General features: G+C 43.6%; 1 protein-coding gene across 4 annotated transcripts in view; it reads right to left on the bottom strand.

Moving 5' to 3' along the window:
* The window catches only part of LOC121540258 (leucine-rich repeat-containing protein 7-like), a 147204-nt gene extending 140644 nt beyond the window's left edge, over window positions 1-6560 (bottom strand). For all 4 annotated transcript variants that reach the window (XM_041848994.2, XM_041848992.2, XM_045207788.1 and 1 more), the window contains exon 1: window positions 5930-6560. In XM_041848994.2, coding sequence (XP_041704928.2) covers window positions 5930-5954 — 25 coding nt within the window. In that variant the 5' untranslated portion in view covers window positions 5955-6560. The remainder of the gene's footprint in view (window positions 1-5929) is intronic.
* Between the last annotated feature and the right edge of the window lie 16077 nt (window positions 6561-22637).

Raw genomic sequence — 22637 nt, forward strand, 5'->3', positions numbered from 1 at the left:
ACGGATATTAGCACAAGCTTATTGCTGTGTCCTCTGTTAGATCTCCAATGCAATAGTTATACCCCACTGGTAAACCCCTCCATGGTAGAGCCAGACACAGGAAGCATTATTTCCAGAGAGCATCTGATGAGCTCAACATTGGGTTAGAGGAGATAAGGATTTGACCTGAATTCTGCACTGCCTCGTCTCCAAGCCAACAGTGGGGTTCCCTTGGCAACTCAAAGCAGACACACCATAAGGTAATTAAGAAGGAGCAGCATGTTTAGCAGATTCTGCTATTTGTCTTTAAGAGGTAGTGGGAGTGGCCGAACACACACCGATTTGGACATATTATGCGACACTTTCTGGTAATATGTTGTGGTTGAGGCGGCTGTCCAGACAGGGGCCGGGTGGATGGGTAGATGGTGGATGAGCTGCCCTTGGCGACAGGCCCCATGGCTCTCCCAGAGCATCTGGCAGGGATCCAGGGGAATCAGGCCTGCCTGCCCTGCCTGGCTCCTACCTTTCTCTTTCTGCTACTGGAGAGAGGCCCATTAATCTCCTGCCAGTGCCGGGGCCCATCAGACAAACATCACTCCCCTTACACTGTCACTCCCAAATTTTGTGCTGCAGTCAGGCCTGATCCATTTACATGGCAGTGCTTACGGGAGACACCATCATCACCAACACCTAATCTTCTTACACCTGTCCATCAGGTTATCTCCTCCGTGCAATCCCACCGCAGGCCCGGGAGAGTAAAGTCTTCTGCCCATATGACTAACAATCAAACCACTCTCCACTTTAGACTGGCCGCTCCCATCAGTGAACAGAAAATCAACTGCGGTGTAGATACCATACCAATTTTGACAAATGACTCCTATTGGCATCTATCAAGGTAAAAGTAAAGTAGCGAGAGAAGAGAAACTAAGAAGAGATACTGTAGGCACAATAGATCCAAGCCTATAACTGTATTCTGTCTGTAATATTGATTTCCTCTTCAGTTTTGACTTTAGAGTTGCATTTGTTGCCCTGGTATCTTGCTCCAGCAATGAATACACAAACTGGTGGGGGGGGGAAAGTAAAATATTTGAGAAAATACTGTTAATAGAAATATACTGTATTTATTTGCAAAAAGAGATGGCTGACATTTTCAGTGTGGCAGATGGACTTACCAGTGAAATATGATGAGTAAGACACTGTATGTAAGGAAGCACAGACAGCAGCTGCCCATGACCATGGACAGATGCCACAACAAAGAACACCTTTTCCACTGTGTTTACAGATCCAGGAGGGGTCAGCCAACATTCACATCACTTGGCACTATTTATTCTACATCTAAATGCCAGGAAAGTGTAGTCCTCTAAACTTCAGAACTATATTTAGACTTGTAAAATGTGAAAAGATAGTAATTGATTTGTCATTAGCAGTTGTTAAACTAACAGCAACTCTACAAATGTACAATTCATTAACACACAAACATAAAATACATTTATGTTAATTGATGAAACCCACAAATAGGGTTATGGCCGGGGGCTTAACCAAGTTGAAGATAATTTGATTATTTCTGCTACCACTGCAGTTGTTTTAAGAGCACTAATGTGGCAAACGTGTAATTACTAAAGGTTGAGATATATTAAAACACCTAAAACTCTAAACATTTGGGAGGGTTAACATTGAATTTGGCCTGTACTGCTATAGCCCAGAGAAATGCATTGAATAACACATTCATAAATGAAAAAACAGACAGTCAAAAAAGAAATCATAAGGAATAAGGTTTTGAAGTGACTGTCCTATATCAAGGAGATATTAAAAAGCTCAGGAATTATTTATTATTTTGACAGATATTTAACTCCTTTTTTGGATGGGACACAAAACTACTTCCAGTACTGGTTTACCTTCAGACGAGTCCCGTGACACTTGTGGGGGTTGTAGAACCAATCAGAGACCACTATCATGTTTGTGAGAGTTCCCCCATTTCCATAATGGGGTCATATTAGTTTGTAGCCCAAACGGTTCGGACGTTAAAGACAGAAGTTGGCACATCGGCGGTACCGACTTCAGAAGAGTCCCCATGAGAGCCTCATCTTTCCATAGTTTTTAGGCCAAACCGTTCGGACGCTACAGACGTTTTCGTGAGAAGACCGATTTTCAGGATGTCTCCTGGTCTGACAAACAGCATTGTAGCTCTGCCACTTTCCACCACCAATGCAGAAGGCCGACATAGGTGGATGCGGTTGATTGAGACGCAGCCCATGCAAAAAAACTGATATATCTAGCTTAAACAGACAGATTTTTATGGGGATTTTTGTATTATGTTAATTAGATTGACGCACGGGTGTGTTAATCAACTCTTAACGTGAAAGACCTGTTGTCAACTTTGAATGGCTAGCTAACTTCAGCGGTACAGCCTGTAGCAGTTAGCTGCTGCCTCTCTGCCACAGTGAAGTGACTATTAACTGGCAGGTTGAGCTTTCATCTGCTCCCTTCAAAGGCACAAAATGTGAACAGTACCTGCTTACTAATGAGAATGGAAGACAGCTTTCAACTAGTAGCAGCAAAAATATGAACCAAATGAAAAATTAAACACCTCAGTCAAACATATGCAAAAAGGAAGCTGTCAATGGCAAATTAAGCTGTATCCTTGACTGGACCTCTAAACAGATAAAGTCCTATAAGTTGCAACAGGATTTAGACACACGCTAACCTGCATCAAGGCACTGCAGTATCAGTTGGAATGACCTGCTAATGCCACTCATAAAACAGCAGGCAATTCATGACCTTCTCAATAATTGATCAATTTAAGAAACAGTTGATTGGATTGTACTATGGGACTACTAATAGACCCATATGCTTCATTCAATATTCTAAGACAGGAGTTTTCAAACTGCAGGGTGTCCGCAATTTTGTTATATACAGTTAGGGAAGAAAGTATTTGATCCCCTGCTGATTTTGTACGTTTGCCCACTGACAAAGACATGATCAGTCTATAATTTTAATGATAGGTTTATTTGAACAGTTAGAGACAGAATAACAACAAAAAAATCCAGAAAAACGCATGTCAAAAATGTTATAAATTGATTTGCATTTTAATGAGGGAAATAAGTATTTTACCCCTCTGCAACACATGATTTAGTACTTGGTGCAAAACCCTTGTTGGCAATCACAGAGGTCAGACATTTCTTGTAGTTGGCCACCAGGTTTTCACACATCTCAGGAGGGATTAGTCCCACTCCTCTTTGCAGACCTTCTCCAAGTCATTAAGGTTTCGAGGCTGACATTTGGCAACTCAAACCTTCAGCTCCCTCCATAGATTTTCTATAGGATTAAGGTCTGGAGACTGGCTAGGCCACTCCAGGACCTTAATGTGCTTCTTCTTGAGCCACTCCTTTGTTGCCGTGGCCGTGTGTTTTGGGTCATTGTCATGCTGGAATACCCATCCACGACCCATTTTCAATGGCCTGGCTGAGGGAAGGAGGTTCTCACCCAAGATTTGACGGTACATGGCACCGTCCATCGTCCCTTTGATGCGGTGAAGTTGTCCTGTCCCCTTAGCAGAAAAACACCCCCAAAGCATAATGTTTCCACCTCCATGTTTGACGGTGGGGATGGTGTTCTTGGGGTCATAGGCAGCATTCCTCCTCCTCCAAACACGCCGAGTTGAGTTGATGCCAAAGAGCTCGATTTTGGTCTCATCTGACCACAACACTTTCACCCAGTTCTCCTCTGAATCATTCAGATGTACATTGGCAAACTTCAGACGGCCCTGTATATGTGCTTTCTTGAGCAGGGGGACCTTGCGGGCACTGCAGGATTTCAGTCCTTCACGGCGTAGTGTGTTACCAATTGTTTTCTTGGTGACTATGGTCCCAGCTGCCTTGAGATCACTGACAAGATCCTCCCGTGTAGTTCTTGGCTGATTCCTCACCGTTCTCATGATCATTGCAACTCCACGAGGTGAGATCTTGCATGGAGCCCCAGGCAGAGGGAGATTGACAGTTCTTTTGTGTTTCTTCCATTTGCGAATAATCGCACCAACTGTTGTCACCTTCTCACCAAGCTGCTTGGCGATGGTCTTGTAGCCCATTCCAGCCTTGTGTAGGGTCTACAATCTTGTCCCTGACATCCTTGGAGAGCTCTTTGGTCTTGGCCATGGTGGAGAGTTTGGAATCTGATTGATTGATTGCTTCTGTGGACAGGTGTCTTTTATACAGGTAACAAGCTGAGATTAGGAGCACTCCCTTTAAGAATGTGCTCCTAATCTCAGCTCGTTACCTGTATAAAAGACACCTGGGAGCCAGAAATCTTTCTGATTGAGAGGGGGTCAAATACTTATTTCCCTCATTAAAATGCAAATCAATTTATAACATTTTTGACATGTGTTTTTCTGGATTTTTTTGTTGTTATTCTGTCTCTCACTGTTCAAATAAACCTACCATAAAAATTATAGACTGATCATTTCTTTGTCAGTGGGCAAACATACAAAATCAGCAGGGGATCAAATACTTTTTTCCCTCACTGTATATTTTTTTCAAATGTAAAAAACAATAATTGTTATGAATATCGCTAGCTACAACAGAATACCACCATTGATACAATATTTATGTCTCTGTGTCCCGTATAAAGAAAATTAGACGTAGTTTCACAAGCCAATGCTAACTAGCGCTAGCGCAAGGACTGGAAGTCTACAGGAACAGTTAGCATGCTAGCATGCTAGCTCTTCCTGTTCATCAGTCTCTGGGGAAGTAGATAAATGGCTTCATTGCCAAAATCTCAAACTATCCCTTTAATACTGTTTTTTTGTTTTTGGACATAACATTTTCGGATTGGAAAAACCGTTTCAGTGACAACTTAAACAACCAAAACCTGATAGAAAGCATGCAGAAAGGATATTGAACTAATATATATATATATATATATATATATATATATATATATATATATATATATATATATACCATATTTGGGAACTAACAATCAAATAAAAGCTAGAAAGTCAGGGAGAATAGAAAATTCCCAAAACTGGAAATTTAGGGCACATGCACATTGATTTTATTATGTTTGAGCAGAGGAACACAGCATTAACCATGGTAAAATGCATAGAATTGCTTGAAATTTGTTTCAAATCTCAGCTCAATGGATATTTTTTTTTATTATTGCAGGAAATGTACTTTATAACAGCAACATTTTCTCTCCTCCGCCAAGACACCTTTACATGTCTAGCTAATAGGCTATGCTAGTTTACACTTGCTCTTCTAATGAACTGTGGGGAGGTAAAAATAATCTACAACATCTATTCATTTTAAAATCTATTCATTTAAAAATGGTTTCCTTCTACTTGCAATTATTATTCACCTGATGATAAGACAACACAGGTTTGCCTGGGCGGGGGTCCATGCCTGGGCAAGAAAACGATTTTAAAAAAACTGTTCTAAGATGAGCAGGGTTCACCTTGAATAGCTCTGATACCATAGAGGCACAATCATGTCAATCATGAATATCAGGGACAAGTAGCCTAGGCACCATGGTTCAATATAAACAACTAGCCTGATGTAACCTATACTGTAGGTTATTGAAATACTAATAATGGGTATATTTCATTATAATATAAATAGAACCAAGTCTTTATCAAACTTGAGTCCCAACTAAAGGAAATTATGCTGGTTTTTAACATTTTCCAGTGCACTGTGCTCTTGGGGGCTTTATGTGCACTGGATCTCAATTAAGACACACTACTTCACTTGCATTCATCATATCAGCCTGAGGTGAATGCAGATCACTGATAGCCTATATGTGAAATGTGTACATAATCTTAAAAAAAAAAGAAGAATAAAATGGTAACATTTGTGATCAATTGAGTGAGCTGCAATATTTAGTTAATTATGTCATTGCTCACTATAGTTTCCTATTGATGGCAAGGCTTTACAGTATTAACAGTAAAATGGTCACTTACGTTGTAGATGTGAGTAATTGTCCATTGGATTGTTTTACAGAATTTCTTTGAATCCAATTGTAATTCCAACACCGGGCCGTAGCCTTCTGTAGCAAGTATATGCAGGGGTGAGTAGCCTATTCAAGGAGTATCAAACCATGGTGCGGTTTCGGTTTGCCTTCCAGTGGCAAGGAATGAACGGGTCTCTTTCAAAACAGAACAAATGAGCGTCCACATGCTGACCATATACGCTAGACTGTTAACAAATCATACAATTGTATTCCTATTCTAAGAGCAGATTTCAGGAGATGATAGGCTATTGATCAAGATGCTGCGGGTATGTGCTTTATATCATTGTAAACCGATAGATGACCACCCAGCCATTGCTCCACATACTTTTATCAAAGTGTTCAAGTTCATAATTAAATGCTTATCCTCCTTACGCATAGGCTTCAATCCCGTTTAGGCGAGGTGCACATACACCGCAAAAAGAACCGGGCTGGCTGAGGCTGATTAGGGTTTGATAGATTACTCTCATTGGGTTATTCCGTCATTGAATTTCGAGGCAGGCACCGTTTAGGTCCTCTTTCCTCCACGAAAAAAGTCGATGTCCTTCTTGGTGAGGGAACTGATGGACTCCTTACGAATGAAATCAAACGAGCGTTTCCTCCCCTTGCATCGACATGAGAGAGGAGGCGGAACCGGGAGTGGTCTGCGTGCATGCGAGCGCGTGAGTAAAGTGCGAGGCATGGGAAAAACTGAGATAGGATAAGACCTGATTAAACCGTTCATAAAACTACAACTCTACTCCACTCTGACCACTGCTCACACCGCCACCTAGAATCGCTAGAATTACTCCAGAGCCTGCCCTATACTATACTGTATTATATTTGGATAAAACCCTTCCATGTCGATGTTAACCAACAGTATAACCAAATTTCAGTGAACTAAAAGTCCACTAAGGAGGTTTAACACAGCATTTTTCAGTCTATTATTGCATATTGCTTTCACCCTTCATCTTCCAGACAAAAATGTGGACACGCAATCTCAGCACTCTCTATAGCAGACACACAGAGGAATGGTGAGAGCACAGACCATATTTGTCTTTATTAGAAATCTGCTGCATCTGTATGGAAAACTGGATTGAGGGCCAGTTACCTGTTGTTATACCTATGTTACAGCTACTTTGGTTATAGCTTTAGAGTATGCATTATGTTCTATGTATTAAGGAATACAGAGAAAAAATGTAAACGTTTTAAAAGGGCATAGTTTACATTGCGCTGAGCCTGAGCTCAGAACTCAACGAAAATACAAAAAAGCAGCTTTGTAAAATGCAAAGCTATAGTTAGGATTAATTTCAATTGACTGCTCAACTACAGGGCTAAATGCCCCAGTGGATGATTCCTATAAACCAGCTCTTGAGAGATGACTAAATCTCCTATGATTTTTCATTAGATCTCCCTCCATACATTGAAGGACGACAATTATTGTAATTTCTCCATACCATTGCTAGCCAGCCAGTAAAGCGCTGGAATGGCAGTGGTGGAAAAAGTAACCAATTGTCATACTTGATAGAAAGTTACTCAAGTAAAAGTGAAAGTCAGCCATTAAAATACTACTTGAGTAAAAGTGTAAAAGTATTTGGTTTTAAATATACTTAAGTATCAAAAGTAAATGTAATTGCTAAAAAATACTTAAGTATCAAAAGTAAAAGTATAAATCATTTAATATTCCTATTATTTAGCAAAGCAGATGGCACAATTGTCTTGTTTTTTTAATTTTCGGATAACTCAGACATTATTTACAAAAGATGCATTTGTGTTTAGTGAGTCCACCAGACCAGAGGCAGTAGGGATGACCACGTGTTCTCTTGATAAGTGCGTGAATTTGACTATTTTCCTGTCCTGCTAAGCATTCAAAATGTAATGAGTACTTTTGGTTGTCAGGAAAAATGTATGGAGTAAAAAGTACAATATTTTCTTTAGGAATGTAGTGAAGTAAAAGTAAAAGTAGTCAAAAATATAAATAGTAAAGTAAAGTACAGATACCCCAAAAAACTACTTAAGTAGTACTTTAAAGCATTTTTACTTAAGTACTTTACACCACTGCTAAATGTATAACACATTCAGATGGATGTTTGAATGTTTCAGGCTAAATGGGACCTGGTCCAGTAATAGTACACTCTTAGAATTAGTGGTGACTTGAGGAACCCTGGATATCCTCAAGGAACCCCTGGAGTTCCTCAAGGAACCATTGCTAGTCAATGGTTCATATTTGCACCTTCGGTTAGTTGAGTTTTTTTTGGAGGAACCTTAAATGGTTCAATGTAGCAACGGTTCCTGGAGGATCCCTAAAGTGGAGGCGTGACTTAGTAGGGGCGTGGCTTTAAGATATATATTTTTTGGGCCACCCACTAGAGCACTGGGCACCAACTTTTATTCAACACTATTACAAAACATAAAACGCACTTCTCCCTTCTTCCACTTGAGCTGCAATGAATGAGTAGCCAAGTGTATCGATAGCCTTGCGTTATTATTATTATTAGCAGCTCGTCGTGTATATTTTAATATCGAGGAATATTTCACTTTAGCTGGTCATAGGAACAACATGAAATTGCGCATGAGGCAGATGCGGTGCAACTCGAGTTTCGCCATCAGGTGGAAGACAGTGTCCAATCTCTCTGGGCAGTCTCACAGAGGAAAGGAAGGAGAGAGCAGGGACCGTGAGAGGCGGACCCTGTGCTGTTCTCTCCCTCCCTCTGCGGCGACTAATGTGGTGTTCAAAACAAATGGGAACTTGGAAAAAAACGAGATCCGATTGGGAAAAATTGTTTTGAACGGTAATCCAACTCGGAATTCGAAGTCGGAAACTCTGGCATCTTTCTAGAGCTCCGACTTTTCGACCTGAATATCATTCTTGACCTAGTTTTTTTCCAAGTTCCCCCAGTTTTCTTGAAATCACCATGACCATCAGATGCAGGTACCCTCAGTCTAGTGTAATAAAAAAAAAAAGCTAATTATTTGCAAATTATTTCAAATTTATGCTCAGCTGTGCCTCACAAGTGCTACACCAACTGATCTATTTTGTTATCAAAGCTCGAGTTTTGAAATATAATATGGTCTGAGAAGAACAATATTGGCAGGCCAGGCATATAGCCAATATGCTGTGATAATGTATTAGGCCTACTGCACAAACCTAATTCCTACAGAACTGTTTTTATTAGGTTAATGTAACATTTTTAAAGTCATGTTTTTAAAAAATCTGAGCGGGAGATCTCCGGCTTGCTTTTTGACTGCGAAAGTGATCTTGACTCAGAAAAGGTTGGTGACCACTGCACTAGAGTAAATGTTCTGTTGTATTGTCATCGCATGTTAAGGTTGAACACTGACAGTTTTTGTAGCTTCAATGAGGCTAACAGAGGTGTACGAGTTCCTCAAGAGCCTATGAAAATCCCAAAGTTAGAATAGTTACCACTTTATTACTCTATGAAATCAGCAATGTTAATATTATTAATATTATATTAGAATATGTAATATGCATATTCAAGGAACATTTTAATTTGCAGTGTACTAACTTAACATGATATTTTGAATCAACTGGGTTGACATGCACATGGTGCGAAATAGGTTTACATTCATTAGAAATGTTATTCTACACACCAAAATGTATAATCCTCATTGTCTTGAATCATACTACACAAATTATGAAGGCAACAAAGTAATCCCAAAATGTTGCTCAATCAACAGACAGCTACACTGAGATCACTGAGAGTATAAAACATCAGTAGGAAGCCATCGTAACCTAGTAACATTGCCTCACAAAATCATATATTGAAGGGGAAGTGGCAACTGCAGCGGAATCCACTAAATCTAAGAATTATATCACTGCATCTGTATTTCTATTTCATCTATTGGACATATTCATCTGGTCCTGGTATGACTGGATGATATTATTGATTAATCAATGTATGATATTGGGTTGACAGGACCCTTACCCTCTCTGACAGCAGTCTACTGCACACAGTATGCCCACAACACTGCACAGTCGGCAGGAGACAGACAGTCAGCACACAGGTGGCTGTTAGAGCAGAAGAAAAAAAAAACGTATTACCCCACGTTAATAAATGATGACCTACAGATATCTAATCATCAATATTTATGACCCTAAGCTAGTTACCCAGACCTGACCAAACCATGTTTTATGCTCCTTAGTGAATACATTTCCCATGTAGTATAAACACACACAGTCCCTGGGCCTTGGAACATGGAGCAGTCAGATTGCCTTCATTCGCATTTGGTTCTTCATTTGCAACTGTCTCAGTGAGATTGGTCAGGCCCTGTCTGTTTCGTTAAAGTCTGGTCTTTGGTGTTGAGAGCAGGGGCCTGATGCTGTACGCTGGCGGAGTGCATTGCCAATGTTAACTAGCTCGCCGAGTCCCCACGAAGAGGGTCTCTCCAGACGTGCTGCGCTCGCTGTCAGCCTGGCTAATTGAATCGGACACTTCTGAAGCGGTGTTGAAATGGACCCTCTCCCACTGCAGTGCACTGTGGGGTTCCACCTGGGGATGTCTGCCTGTGATGACGAGGTGGTTTGGCTATGGAAACAAGGCCACGGAGCGCATCTCATTACGAAGGGTTCACACAGCAGTTGTCACTCATTTGATAGCTTAATTATCATGTAATAGCCTATGCAGCAACCACACTAGCAGAGCACATTAAAGAGCTTGAAAGTAAAACATAGATTCTGTTTATTTTAATATTGCTTTCCATCCTAATGGCACTTGGCGTCTTTGTCATGCTTATAATGGATTCTGGATCATTCATGACACTGTCTAGGTCAGTAAACTAGCTCATCATTCTCACAGGATTATGAAAATCATCCTCTGGCTGTATCTAGCAGAGGGACGGACAGCTATGAGAGTTTACAGTGGAGCAGCCATTCACTGGGCTAGACAGAGAGAAAGCAGCGCAAGATAAGAGTTGTGTTAATAGTGTTAACAGTAAATTGTCATTGATTCTTTCCTCAAAGGGAGCAGCCTACAAACGGTCCCCTTTGACTTCTCACAAATTGCACCATTATCTCATTGTTAACATTAGCATGCACACAGCCCTTGAATACACAGAGAGTACATCAAGCTAAGTACATTTCAAAATCCTGGTAAGTTATAGCGCTAATACAATTTCATATATTTCTGGTCTCTTGTGACCGTTTTTCCACCTACAACAGCTAAACCTACAGTATGATATTGCACTTGGACCGGATACGCTGAATTAACAGAACTAGGCAATACCTTTGCATTAATCTCCTCCATCCTGACAGCATTATTATTGGCTACCTCAGACTATAAAGAACAGATTGCTTTTGTCATTTTCAGTCTGTGAGAGTAATACCACCAGAATTTCCATATATAATTTTTAAACAATTTTGCCTGAGAGTGCCTGTAGTCTTAGCACAAAGTAAACATTTAGACAAAGATCCTTATGCTATTCAATAAAAATATAGCTGTCACTATCAATTGAACCTCTAAAATGAAGCTTAGGCTACAAAAATAATCCAAGCAACAGGTTAAAAAACATGTTTTTTTCATTTTCCACTTCCTACAGTGCTTGCTTAGACTAACGAAACCATATGAAACTGAGTTGCCTTTTCTGGTTATGATGTGAAAGTATATGATATGGCATACATACTAAATCAAATATCAAAATGGACCGACTATGGCTAAACATACACAAATAATCTCCCACTCCTCCTCTACTTCCACCTCTCTCAGAAGTTCAAAACTTTCTCCGTGGTTGAACCTGAGTGTCAGCACTTCTGCTTGGAGATGAATAAATTAATGAGATTCTTTTCCACAGGCCCTTTCACCAGTATTTCAGCCCCTCGCCTTGGGGAAGGAGAAGTCAATGTGTGTCTTCTTAGTTCACAGCCCATGAAGGCTCTCCAAACCCCATCTAATTAACATTGGTGCATTGTTGTCAATGATCAGTCCAGAAACTCTCCCAAGGACCATTAATACAAAGGCTCTGACACTTTAATACCCTCATTAATTATGATCATTTTACAACACAACCTCAGGAAGTCCGCCCTTGCAAATGAATGTCATCAATATGGGGTTTATATCTTTCTGGGGCCCACAACACAGATCTTCTTCTCTCAGCCATGAAATATTTACCAGCATCACGTTTCCCCCTCATTAATAAAATCATACAACAATATCACAGAAGTATAACGAATGTCAAATCATTACCAGGAGACTTTTAATGTATCCTGTATGTAGCTGCATTGTTATAGGTCAAGTGCAGAGGGGATAGGTGAAAACCCTGGAAAAATATAAATAATAGCTTGTGAATAACCAGAATAAATATATTTCCTTTTCCATTGGGAGCATGCATCCTTCTAAGCTTGAAGGCCAAGGGAAAGATAAATAATGCCAGCGTGAGCACAAATCTGAAAGCAAATCCTCATTACTCCAAACAGAGCTTACTTCCTCTCAATAACATTGGAGGAAACTTACCCTGTACGGTACACTACTACTACTACTACCACACACACACACACACACACACACACACACACACACACACACAAATGAGAAAGAAAGCCTGTTCCCCTAGGAGTGTGTGCGATGGCAGCCTTCTGTAGCATAATGACAACATGTCCCTTAGACCCAAAGCTTTAATTGGGCCTTTGGTCAAGGGGCTGGATGGAGATGAACACGTATCTTAATGTGCACTGTGAGTAGGCAAGGACATGGACATAGCCAGGGACGGAGGGAGCGGGACAGATCAGTGAAGTGACCTAGCTGGGCACTGTAATCACAGGTTACTGAGGCCTCTCAGCCATCCATCATTCAGTGATCCCTCAGCATTGGCTCCTCCAGCCTTAAACACAACTTCCCACGGAGTCCACTTCCTGCATATAAAGATTCCATACAGGGAAAGCGATGTGGACTGGAATCGATCACATTGTCAGGAGCATGTATAATATATGTGTGGGAACTGGAGCCTTGGTTAAGCGTATAAATTGCTCGCTGGTTCCATAGAAGTCAAAGCTATTATTCACCACATCAATGTCGGCTACTGTACATGCCACCAGCGACATTTGGCACGCAGAATGTATCTGAGGAAAATGGGTTCTGATCATATGTCCAGCTGTATAGAAAAGCAGTGCTGAGGCAAATGTAATTTGAAGATAAGGAAAACAAAGCGAGACTAGTATAGGAAACGTTTATGGGAACTCTGGGAAGATTATTGAATAGACCCTGCTGTGATTGGAGCATAGATCAGTTATATAAATGTACACGAATAGGTGACAGTGTGTTTAAAAGAGAGTTAGACGGTGTATAGTGAGCACATACAGGTGATGTTATCACGGTGTATGTGCACAGGCGCCTGAGTAATGTAGCAAACGGAGCAGCTGCATCCCCACTTTCAAAATGTTTTTGCACCCCCATTTACTTACCAGAAAAGTATCATGATCCATTGGGTAATTTGTCATTGTCAAGGATTAGTAATGATGTAGGTAGTCTATATTAAAATAGATATGTCCATTTTATATATTATATAATTACTAACAGATTGCATTTTGCTCCCCCTCCCCCGTTGCTTCAAGATGAATGGTTTTGCCCACTAGAGAGTTTTGCTTTCCTCCAACATGCCACTGTTTTGGTTCAGTGCAGTTAGAAAGCACTAGTTGCACCACTGGTGTTTAAAATGAAAAGCCACCTGCAAAATAAAATCTGTGCTGTTACATTTGCAGTGGTGACCTGTCATTCAGGGCAGGTGAATGTAGAAAATAGTAAAAATAAAGAAAAACCCTGGAATGAGTAGGTGTGTTCAAACTTTTGACTGGTACACTGTCAAGGCACACTGTCAAAAGTTTTAGAACACCTACTCATTCCAGGGGTTTTCTTCATTTTTTACTATTTTTTACATTGTAGAATAATAGTGAGACATCAAAACTATGAAATAACACATATGGAATCATGTAGTAACCAAAAAAGTGTTAAACATATCAAAATATATTTTATATTTGAGATTCTTCAAAGTAGCACCCTTTGCCTTGATGACAGCTTTGCACACTCTTGGCATTCTCTCAACCAGCTTCATGAGGTAGTCACCTGGAATGCAATTCAATTAACAGCTGTGCCTTCTTAAAAGTTAATGCGTTTGAGTCAATCAGTTGTGTTGTGACAAGGTAGGGAGGGTATACAGAAGATAGCTCTAATTGGTTAAAGACCAAGTCCATATTATGGCAAGAACAGCTCAAATAAGCAAAGAGAAACGACAGTCCATCATTACTTTAAGACATGAAGGTAAGTCAATCCAGAAAATGTCAAGAACTTTGAAAGTTTCTTCAAGTGCAGTCGCAAACACCATCAAGCGCTATGATGAAACTGGCTCTCATGAGGACCGCCACAGGAAAGGAAGACCCAGAGTTACCTCTGCTGCAGAGGAGAAGATCATTAGATTTACCAGCCTCAGAAATTGCAGCCCAAATAAATGCTTCACAGAGTTCAAGTAACAGACACATCTCAACATCAACTGTTCAGAGGAGACTGCGTGAATCAGGCCTTCATGGTCGAATTGCTGCAAAGAAACCACTACTAAAGGACACCAATAAGAAGAAGAGACTTGCTTGGGCCAAGAAACACGAGCAATTAACATTAGACCGGTGGAAATTTGTCCTTTGGTCTGATGAGTCCAAATTTGAGATTTTTGGTTCCAACCACTGTGTCTTTGTGAGACGCAGAATAGGTGAACGGATGATCTCCGCATGTGTGGTTCCCACCGTGAAGCATGGAGGAGGAGGTGTGATGGTGTGGGGGTGCTTTGCTGGTGACACTGTCTGTGATTTATTTAGAATTCAAGGCATATTTAACCAGCATGGCTACCACAGCATTCTGCAGCGATACGTCATCCCATCTGGTTTGTGCTTAGTGGGACTATCATTTCCTTTTCAACAGGACAATGACCCTACACACCTCGAGGCTGTGTAAGGGTTATTTGACCAAGAAGGAGAGTGATGGAGTGCTGCATCAGATGACTTGGCCTCCACAATCACCCGACCTCAACCCAATTGAGATGGTTTGGGATGAGTTGGTCCGCAGAGGGAAGGAAAAGCAGCCAACAAGTGCTCAGCATATGTGGGAACTCCTTCAAGACTGTTGGAAAAGCATTCCAGGTGAAGCTGGTTGATAGAATGCCAAGAGTGTGCAAAGTTGTCATCAAGGCAAAATGTGGCTAATTTGAAGAATCTCAAATATAAAATATATTTTGATTTGTTTAACACTGTTGGTTACTACATGCTTCCATATGTGTTATTTCATAGTTTTGATGTCTTCACTATTATTCTACAATGTAGAAAATAGTTTTTTTTTTTTTTGAAAAACCCTTGAATGAGTAGGTGTGTCCAAACTTTTGACTGGTACTGTATATAATTATTAGTATTTGGGGGGGGGGGGGGGGTTGTTGCCTGTTTTCCATGTTATTTTGGCATTAATACGTGTCACATATCAGTTTGCAAAAAATGGAGAGATTTGTTATTATTGAGTTAATAAAGCCTCATACAAACATGCTCTCTTTTTTGCTTTCTTGAGTAAGGCAGCTTCAAAATGCAGGTGTTTCAGCCTAGATGGGTAGCCAGCGGAAAATACAGAGCGTAGGGGTTGGTAATCTTCTCTAGTTGCGCAATTATTGGCTCAGTGTTCTGTCACTCATGGGGACACTACGTCACCGCAAAATCTACAGGGAGAGCTAGAAAGTTCAAGCCCCCTTGGGTGCTGCCATAGATTTACATTAGAAGTGCCCATCCAAGAAGGCTCAAGGTAATTGGCCACAGATAAAATTAAGTCAAATCACGTTATATCTACCGTAGCTTTGATTGGAATGATCATGTCTACATCATACTTTCAAAATCTTAGCTAGCAAGCTAGACAAGCAGTCATCATCATGAATCACGTCAACAATCTACTGGCAAATACTTTTCAATCCTTGTCATATGAAGAGAAATGATAGATAAAATGCCATTGGACATAAACATTACACAAGTTGGAAATCGCAAATTCAACAATGAGTGGTTTGGAAGAAATCAGTGGCTAACTGCAAGCGTTGCAAAGCAATCACTATTTTGCTTCCCCTGCTATTCAGTGGAGAGGGTGTGTGGTCCAGGTCTGGGTTTAAGGGTCTCTTTTCCAAGCTTAAAAGGATAAACATTCACACGCAACACGATGGGCCAGAAAAGGTTGAATACTTTGGCCATGCTGTCAATCCAGCATGACTTCTGCCATGTTCAAAACAACTGGAAACTCGTAACTGGGAAATCTCAGACTTCAGTGAGTTCAACAGAAATGTATTGTATGCTGCTGACTTGGTATTGCACATGTAGCCTATAGCCAGTGGTGTAAAGTACTTAAGTAGAAATACTTTAAAGTACTACTTAAGTCATTTTTTGGGGTATCTGTACTTTACTTTACTATTTATATACTTTAACTTCACTCCATTCCTAATGAAAATAGTGTACTTTTTACTCCATACATTTTCCCTGACACCCAAAGGTACTCGTTACATTTTGATTGCATAGCAGGACAGGAACCTGGTCCATTCACACACTTATCAAGAGAACATCCCTGGTCATCCCTACTGCCTCTGATCTGGCGGACTGTCACGACTGTCTGTGAGATGCGGTAAACAAAGTCAGGCGCAGGACACAGAACTCTCGGATACGTACTTTTAATACGAAAAGGATCCAATAGGACACAGAAAATAACTCCACGCAGGGAGGAAATAACCCGCTCACAAAATAGACAACCGTGAAGGGGAAAACAATCACACACAAAGTACAGATGAGAGACAGGGGTAATTATAAGGGAAACAATTAACATAATGATGAACAGGTGTAAACAATACAGACAAAACTAAACAAACACCAATAACATCGAACGGCAGTAGCTAGTACTCCGGGGACGGCGAAAGCCGAAGCCTGCCCGAGCAAGGAGGAGGAGCAGCCTCGGCAGAATCCGTGACAGTACCCCCCCCTTGACGCGCGGCTCCAGCCGTGCGCCGACCCCGGCCTCGGGGACGGCCAGGAGGACGCGGAGCAGGGCGAGTTGGGTGACTCCGGTGGAACTCTGTCAACAGGGAGGGATCTAGGATGTCCCTCCTAGGGACCCAGCACCGTTCCTCCGGACCGTACCCCTCCCACTCCACGAGATACTGCAGACCCCCCATCCGACGCCTCGAATCCACAATGGAACGGACTGAGTACGCCGGAGCCCCTTCAATGTCTAGTGGGGGCGGAGGGGCCTCTCGTACCTCATTCTCCTGGAGTGGACCAGCTACCACCGGCCTGAGGAGAGACACATGGAACGAGGGGTTAATGCGATAATTAACAGGCAGCTGTAACCTATAACATACCTCGTTCAATCTCCTCAGGACTTTAAACGGCCCCACAAACCGCCGGCCCAGCTTCCGGCAGGGCAGGTGAAGGGGCAGGTTTCTGGTCGAGAGCCAGACCATATCTCCCGGTGCATAAACCGGACCCTCACTGCGATGGCGATCGGCGCTCGCCTTTTTCCGTCTGATGGCCCGCTGCAGATGGACGTGCGCAGCGTTCCATGTCTCCTCCGAGCGCCGAAACCATTCATCCACCGCAGGAGCCTCGATCTGGCTCTGATGCCAGGGTGCCAGAACTAGCTGATAGCCCAACACACACTGGAAAGGAGTGAGATTAGTGGAGGAGTGGCAGAGTGAGTTTTGGGCTAACTCTGCCCAGGGAATATACCCCGACCACTCCTCCTGCCGGTCCTGGCAGTAGGACCTCAGAAACCTACCCACATATTGGTTTACTCTCTCCACCTGCCCATTACTCTCAGGGTGAAAACCCGAGGTAAGGCTGATCGAGACCCCGAAACGTTCCATAAACGCCCTCCACACTCTAGAGGTGAACTGGGGACCCCGATCAGACACTATATCCTCAGGCACCCCGTAGTGCCGGAAAACGTGAGTAAACAGGGCTTCGGCCGTTTGTAGGGCTGTAGGAAGACCTGGCATAGGGATGAGACGGCAGGCTTAGAAAACCGATCCACAACGACCAAGATCGTGGTATTCCCCTGGGAGGGGGGAAGGTCTGTGACAAAATCCACCGACAGGTGAGACCACGGCCGTTGTGGAACGGGGAGAGGTTGTAACTTCCCCCTGGGCAGGTGTCTAGGCGCCTTACACTGGGAGCACACCGAGCAGGAAGAAACGTAAACTCTCACATCCTTAGCTAAGGTGGGCCACCAGTACTTCCCGCTAAGACAGTGCACCGTCCGACCAATACCAGGATGACCAGAGGAGGGTGACGTGTGAGCCCAATAAATCAGTCGGTCACGGACCTCGCAGCGGCACGTACCTCCGTCCCTCTGGACACTCTGGGGGAGAAGGGTCGTGCACGTAACGCCCGCTCGATTTCCGTGTCGACCTCCCACACCACCGGTGCCACGAGACAAGACTCCGGTAGTATGGGAGTGGGCTCAATGGACCTCTCCTCTGTGTCATATCGTCGGGACAGGGCGTCTGCCTTAACGTTCTGTGACCCGGGGATATACGTGATCTTAAAGACAAACCGGGCCAGAAACATGGCGCACCTAGCCTGACAAGGGTTCAGTCTCTTCGCTGCCCGGATGTACTCCAGGTTATGATGGTCAGTCAGAATGAGAAAAGGGTGGTTAGCCCCCTCAAGCCAATGTCTCCACACCTTCAGGGCCTGGACCACAGCTAGCAGCTCCCTGTCCCCCACGTCATAATTGCGCTCCGCCGGACTGAGCTTCTTAGAATAGAAAGCACAGGGGCGGAGTTTTGGAGGCGTGCCCGAGCGCTGAGACAGTATAGCACCGATCCCCGCCTCGGACGCATCCACCTCGACTTGGAACGCCAAAGAGGGATCCGGATGTGCCAGCACCGGAGCTGAGGTGAACAGGTCCTTCAAATGACTAAACGCCCTGTCCGCCTCAGCCGACCACTGCAACGCACCGGGCCCCCCTTTAGCAGGGAGGTAATGGGAGCCGCTACCTGTCCAAAACCCCGGATAAACCTCCGGTAGTAATTGGCAAAACCCAAAAACCGCTGCACCTCCTTTACTGTAGTTGGAGTCTGCCAATTACGCACGGCTGAAACGCGGTCAATCTCCATCTCCACCCCTGACGCAGACAACCGGTGTCCCAGGAAGGAGATGGACTCCTGGAAAAACAGACATTTCTCTGCCTTCACATACAGATCATGCTCCAACAGTCTACCCAGCACCTGACGTACCAGGGACACATGCTCGGTACGTGTAGCGGAGTATATCAGAATGTCATCAATATACACCACTACCCCCTGTCCATGCAAATCCCGGAAAATCTCGTCTACAAATGATTGGAAGACTGAAGGAGCATTCATTAGACCGTATGGCATGACGAGGTACTCATAGTGACCCGAGGTGGTACTGAAGGCTGTTTTCCACTCATCTCCCACCCGAATGCGCACCAGGTTGTAAGCGCTCCTGAGATCCAATTTTGTGAAGAAGCGCGCCCCGTGTAATGACTCCGTCATACTAGCAATCAGAGGGAGAGGATAGCTGTATTTAATAGTGATCTGATTGAGACCACTGTAATCAATACACGGGCGTAAACCCCCATCCTTCTTCTTCACAAAAAAGAAACTTGAGGACGCAGGAAAAGTGGAAGGCCGTATGTATCCCTGTCTCAAGGATTCGGCGACGTATGTCTCCATAGCAGCCGTCTCCTCCTGAGACAGAGGATACACATGGCTGCGAGGGAGCGCCGCGCCAACCTGGAGGTCTATCGCACAATCCCCCTGTCGATGAGGTGGTAATTGAGTCGCCTTCTTCTTACAGAAGGCGCTTGCCAAATCGGCATACTCAGGAGGAATGTGCATTGTGGGCATTTGGTCCGGACTCTCCACCGTCGTTGCCCCTACGGAAACACCTAAACACCGCCCCACACACTGATCATCCCTTGAGAGCCCTCTGTTGCCATGAAATGTTGGGGTCATGAGATATTAACCAGGGAAGTCCCAACACTACTGGAAACGCAGGAGAGTCAATTAAATACAACTGTATAGTCTCCTCATGACCCGTCTGCGTTTTCATCTTCAGTGGCGCTGTGACCTCCCTAATCAATCCCGACCCCAAAGGCCGGCTATCTAGGGCATGCATAGGGAAGGGCACATCGACTGGTAATATAGGGATCCCTAACTTATATGAGAAATGGCGATCGATAAAATTCCCAGCTGCGCCTGAATCGACTAGCGCCTTATGCTGGGAGTAAGAAGAAACTTCTGGAAACATCACTTGGATACACATATGAACAGCAGAGAGCTCTGGGTGAGTTGGGACCTTACTCACCGGGAATGACTCATCAGTGCGCTGCCTGCTGCCTCGAATCCGAGGAGACCCTCCCCAGCACCGAACCGCCGTGTGTCCTCGGCGGCCACAGTTGGTGCAGGGGACAGCCTCCTTCCTGGCCTGCCTACTACCAGCACCCCCGAGCTCCATAGGGCTCGGCTCGGAGGTGCTGGGGGATGGAATGGACGGCCCCAACGCTGGACGTCCGCGGGTAGCCAACAGGGTATCCAAGCGAATTGACATGTCCACCAGCTGATCAAAGCTTAGGTTGGTGTCCCTGCAGGCCAGCTCTCGACGAACGTCCTCCCTCAAGCTGCATCTGTAGTGGTCGATGAGGGCCCTCTCATTCCATCCCGAATTGGCAGCCAGAGTCCGGAAGTCCAGTGCGAATTTCTGCGCGCTCCTCCTCCCCTGTCTGAGGTGGAATAGACGCTCACCCGCCGCCTTCCCCTCCGGGGGATGATCGAACACTGCCCTGAAGCAGCGGGTGAACTCCGCATAGTTCACAGTAGCGGCGTCTATCCCTCCCCACTCGGCGTTGGCCCACTCCAGTGCCTTGCCGGACAGACAGGAGATGAGGGCGGACACGCTCTCGTATCCCGAGGGTGCCGGGTGAATGGTTGCCAGGTAAAGTTCCACCTGGAGCAGGAAACCCTGACACCCGGCTGCGGTGCCATCATAAGCCCTCGGGAGCGAGAGCCAAATCCCACTGGACTCTGGATGTGAGACGATAGGAGTAGCCGATGGTGGTGGTATCGTTGGAGGAGGTGTGGGCAAACCTCCTCTCTCCCATCGTACCAAAGTGTTCATAACGTTATCCATAGTGGCACCAAGATTTTGGAGCATCGCTGCCTGTTGTAGGACGCGCTCCTCGAGTGATCCAGTCGGTGCCGTCGCTCCTGCTGACTCCATGGTAAGGTGTGTGATTCTGTCACGACTGTCTGTGAGATGCGGTAAACGAAGTCAGGCGCAGGACACAGAACTCTCGGATACGTACTTTTAATACGAAAAGGATCCAAAAGGACACAGAAAATAACTCCACGCAGGGAGGAAATAACCCGCTCACAAAATAGACAACCGTGAAGGGGAAAACAATAATAATAATATAATAATAATAATATGCCATTTAGCAGACGCTTTTATCCAAAGCGACTTACAGTCATGTGTGCATACATTTTTACGTATGGGTGGTCCCGGGGATCGAACCCACTACCCTGGCGTTACAAGCGCCGTGCTCTACCAATTGAGCTACAGAGGACCACAGTCACACACAACAATCACACACAAAGTACAGATGAGAGACAGGGGTAATTATAAGGGAAACAATTAACATAATGACGAACAGGTGTAAACAATACAGACAAAACTAAACAAACACCGATAACATCGAACGGCAGTAGCTAGAACGCCGAAGCCTGCCCGAGCAAGGAGGAGGAGCAGCCTCGGCAGAATCCGTGACACGGACTCACTAAACACTTGCTTCATTTATAAATTATGTCAGAGTGTTGGAGCGTGCCACTGGCTATCCGTACATTTAATAAACAAGAAAATGGTGCCGTATGGTTTGATTAATAAGGAATTTGAAATGATTTATACTTTCACTTCTACTTTTGATACTTAAGTATATTTGAGCAATTCCATTTACTTTTGATAATTTTGAAACTAGATTTTAATCCAAATACTTTTGGACTTTTACACAAGTAGGATTGTACTGGGCAACTTTCACCTTTACTTGAGTCATTTTCTATTAAGGTATCTTTACTTTAACTCAAGTATGACAATTGGGTACTTTTTCCACCACTGCCTATAGCCTGTTTTAGAAAAATGTAATCATCGAATATTGTAAGAGCTTTCATTGTCTGCTTATATGCCCCCTTTATTTATCCTATGGTTCTGACTTGGTTTACAGGAAGAATACTGTAAGAACGGCCCATGTTCTGAATTCTGTCGCTGTACATTTCAAAAGTGCTGAACAAATAGTTATGTTGACTACATCCATCTTAGCTTGCTCATTAATGTCTTAATTGAAATTACAGATTCTCTTATGTCATAGTTTGCACATCTCACATGTCAGTAGAAACCACGTTTGTTTAAGCAAGTCAGCCATATCAGCTATGTTTTTAAAAAGGCAGTAAATAAGGCTGAATTAACTGTTTCACTGCCAAACAAGGCTCCGCTGCTAGCCAGGTGTAACAGTGGTGAGGATTCACTCCATGGTGCTGAAAAGAAAGCTCTGCTGTTGGGACAGCTTTATGTAGGCCCTAACAGTTTGTGGGCACCGTTTGTCACCGTTATAGTGCAATTAATCTATTGTTTAGTGTTGTGTTGTGTTGTGTAGTGC

The sequence above is a fragment of the Coregonus clupeaformis genome, chromosome 26 (genome assembly GCF_020615455.1).
Source record: "Coregonus clupeaformis isolate EN_2021a chromosome 26, ASM2061545v1, whole genome shotgun sequence".
Taxonomy (NCBI): domain Eukaryota; kingdom Metazoa; phylum Chordata; class Actinopteri; order Salmoniformes; family Salmonidae; genus Coregonus; species Coregonus clupeaformis.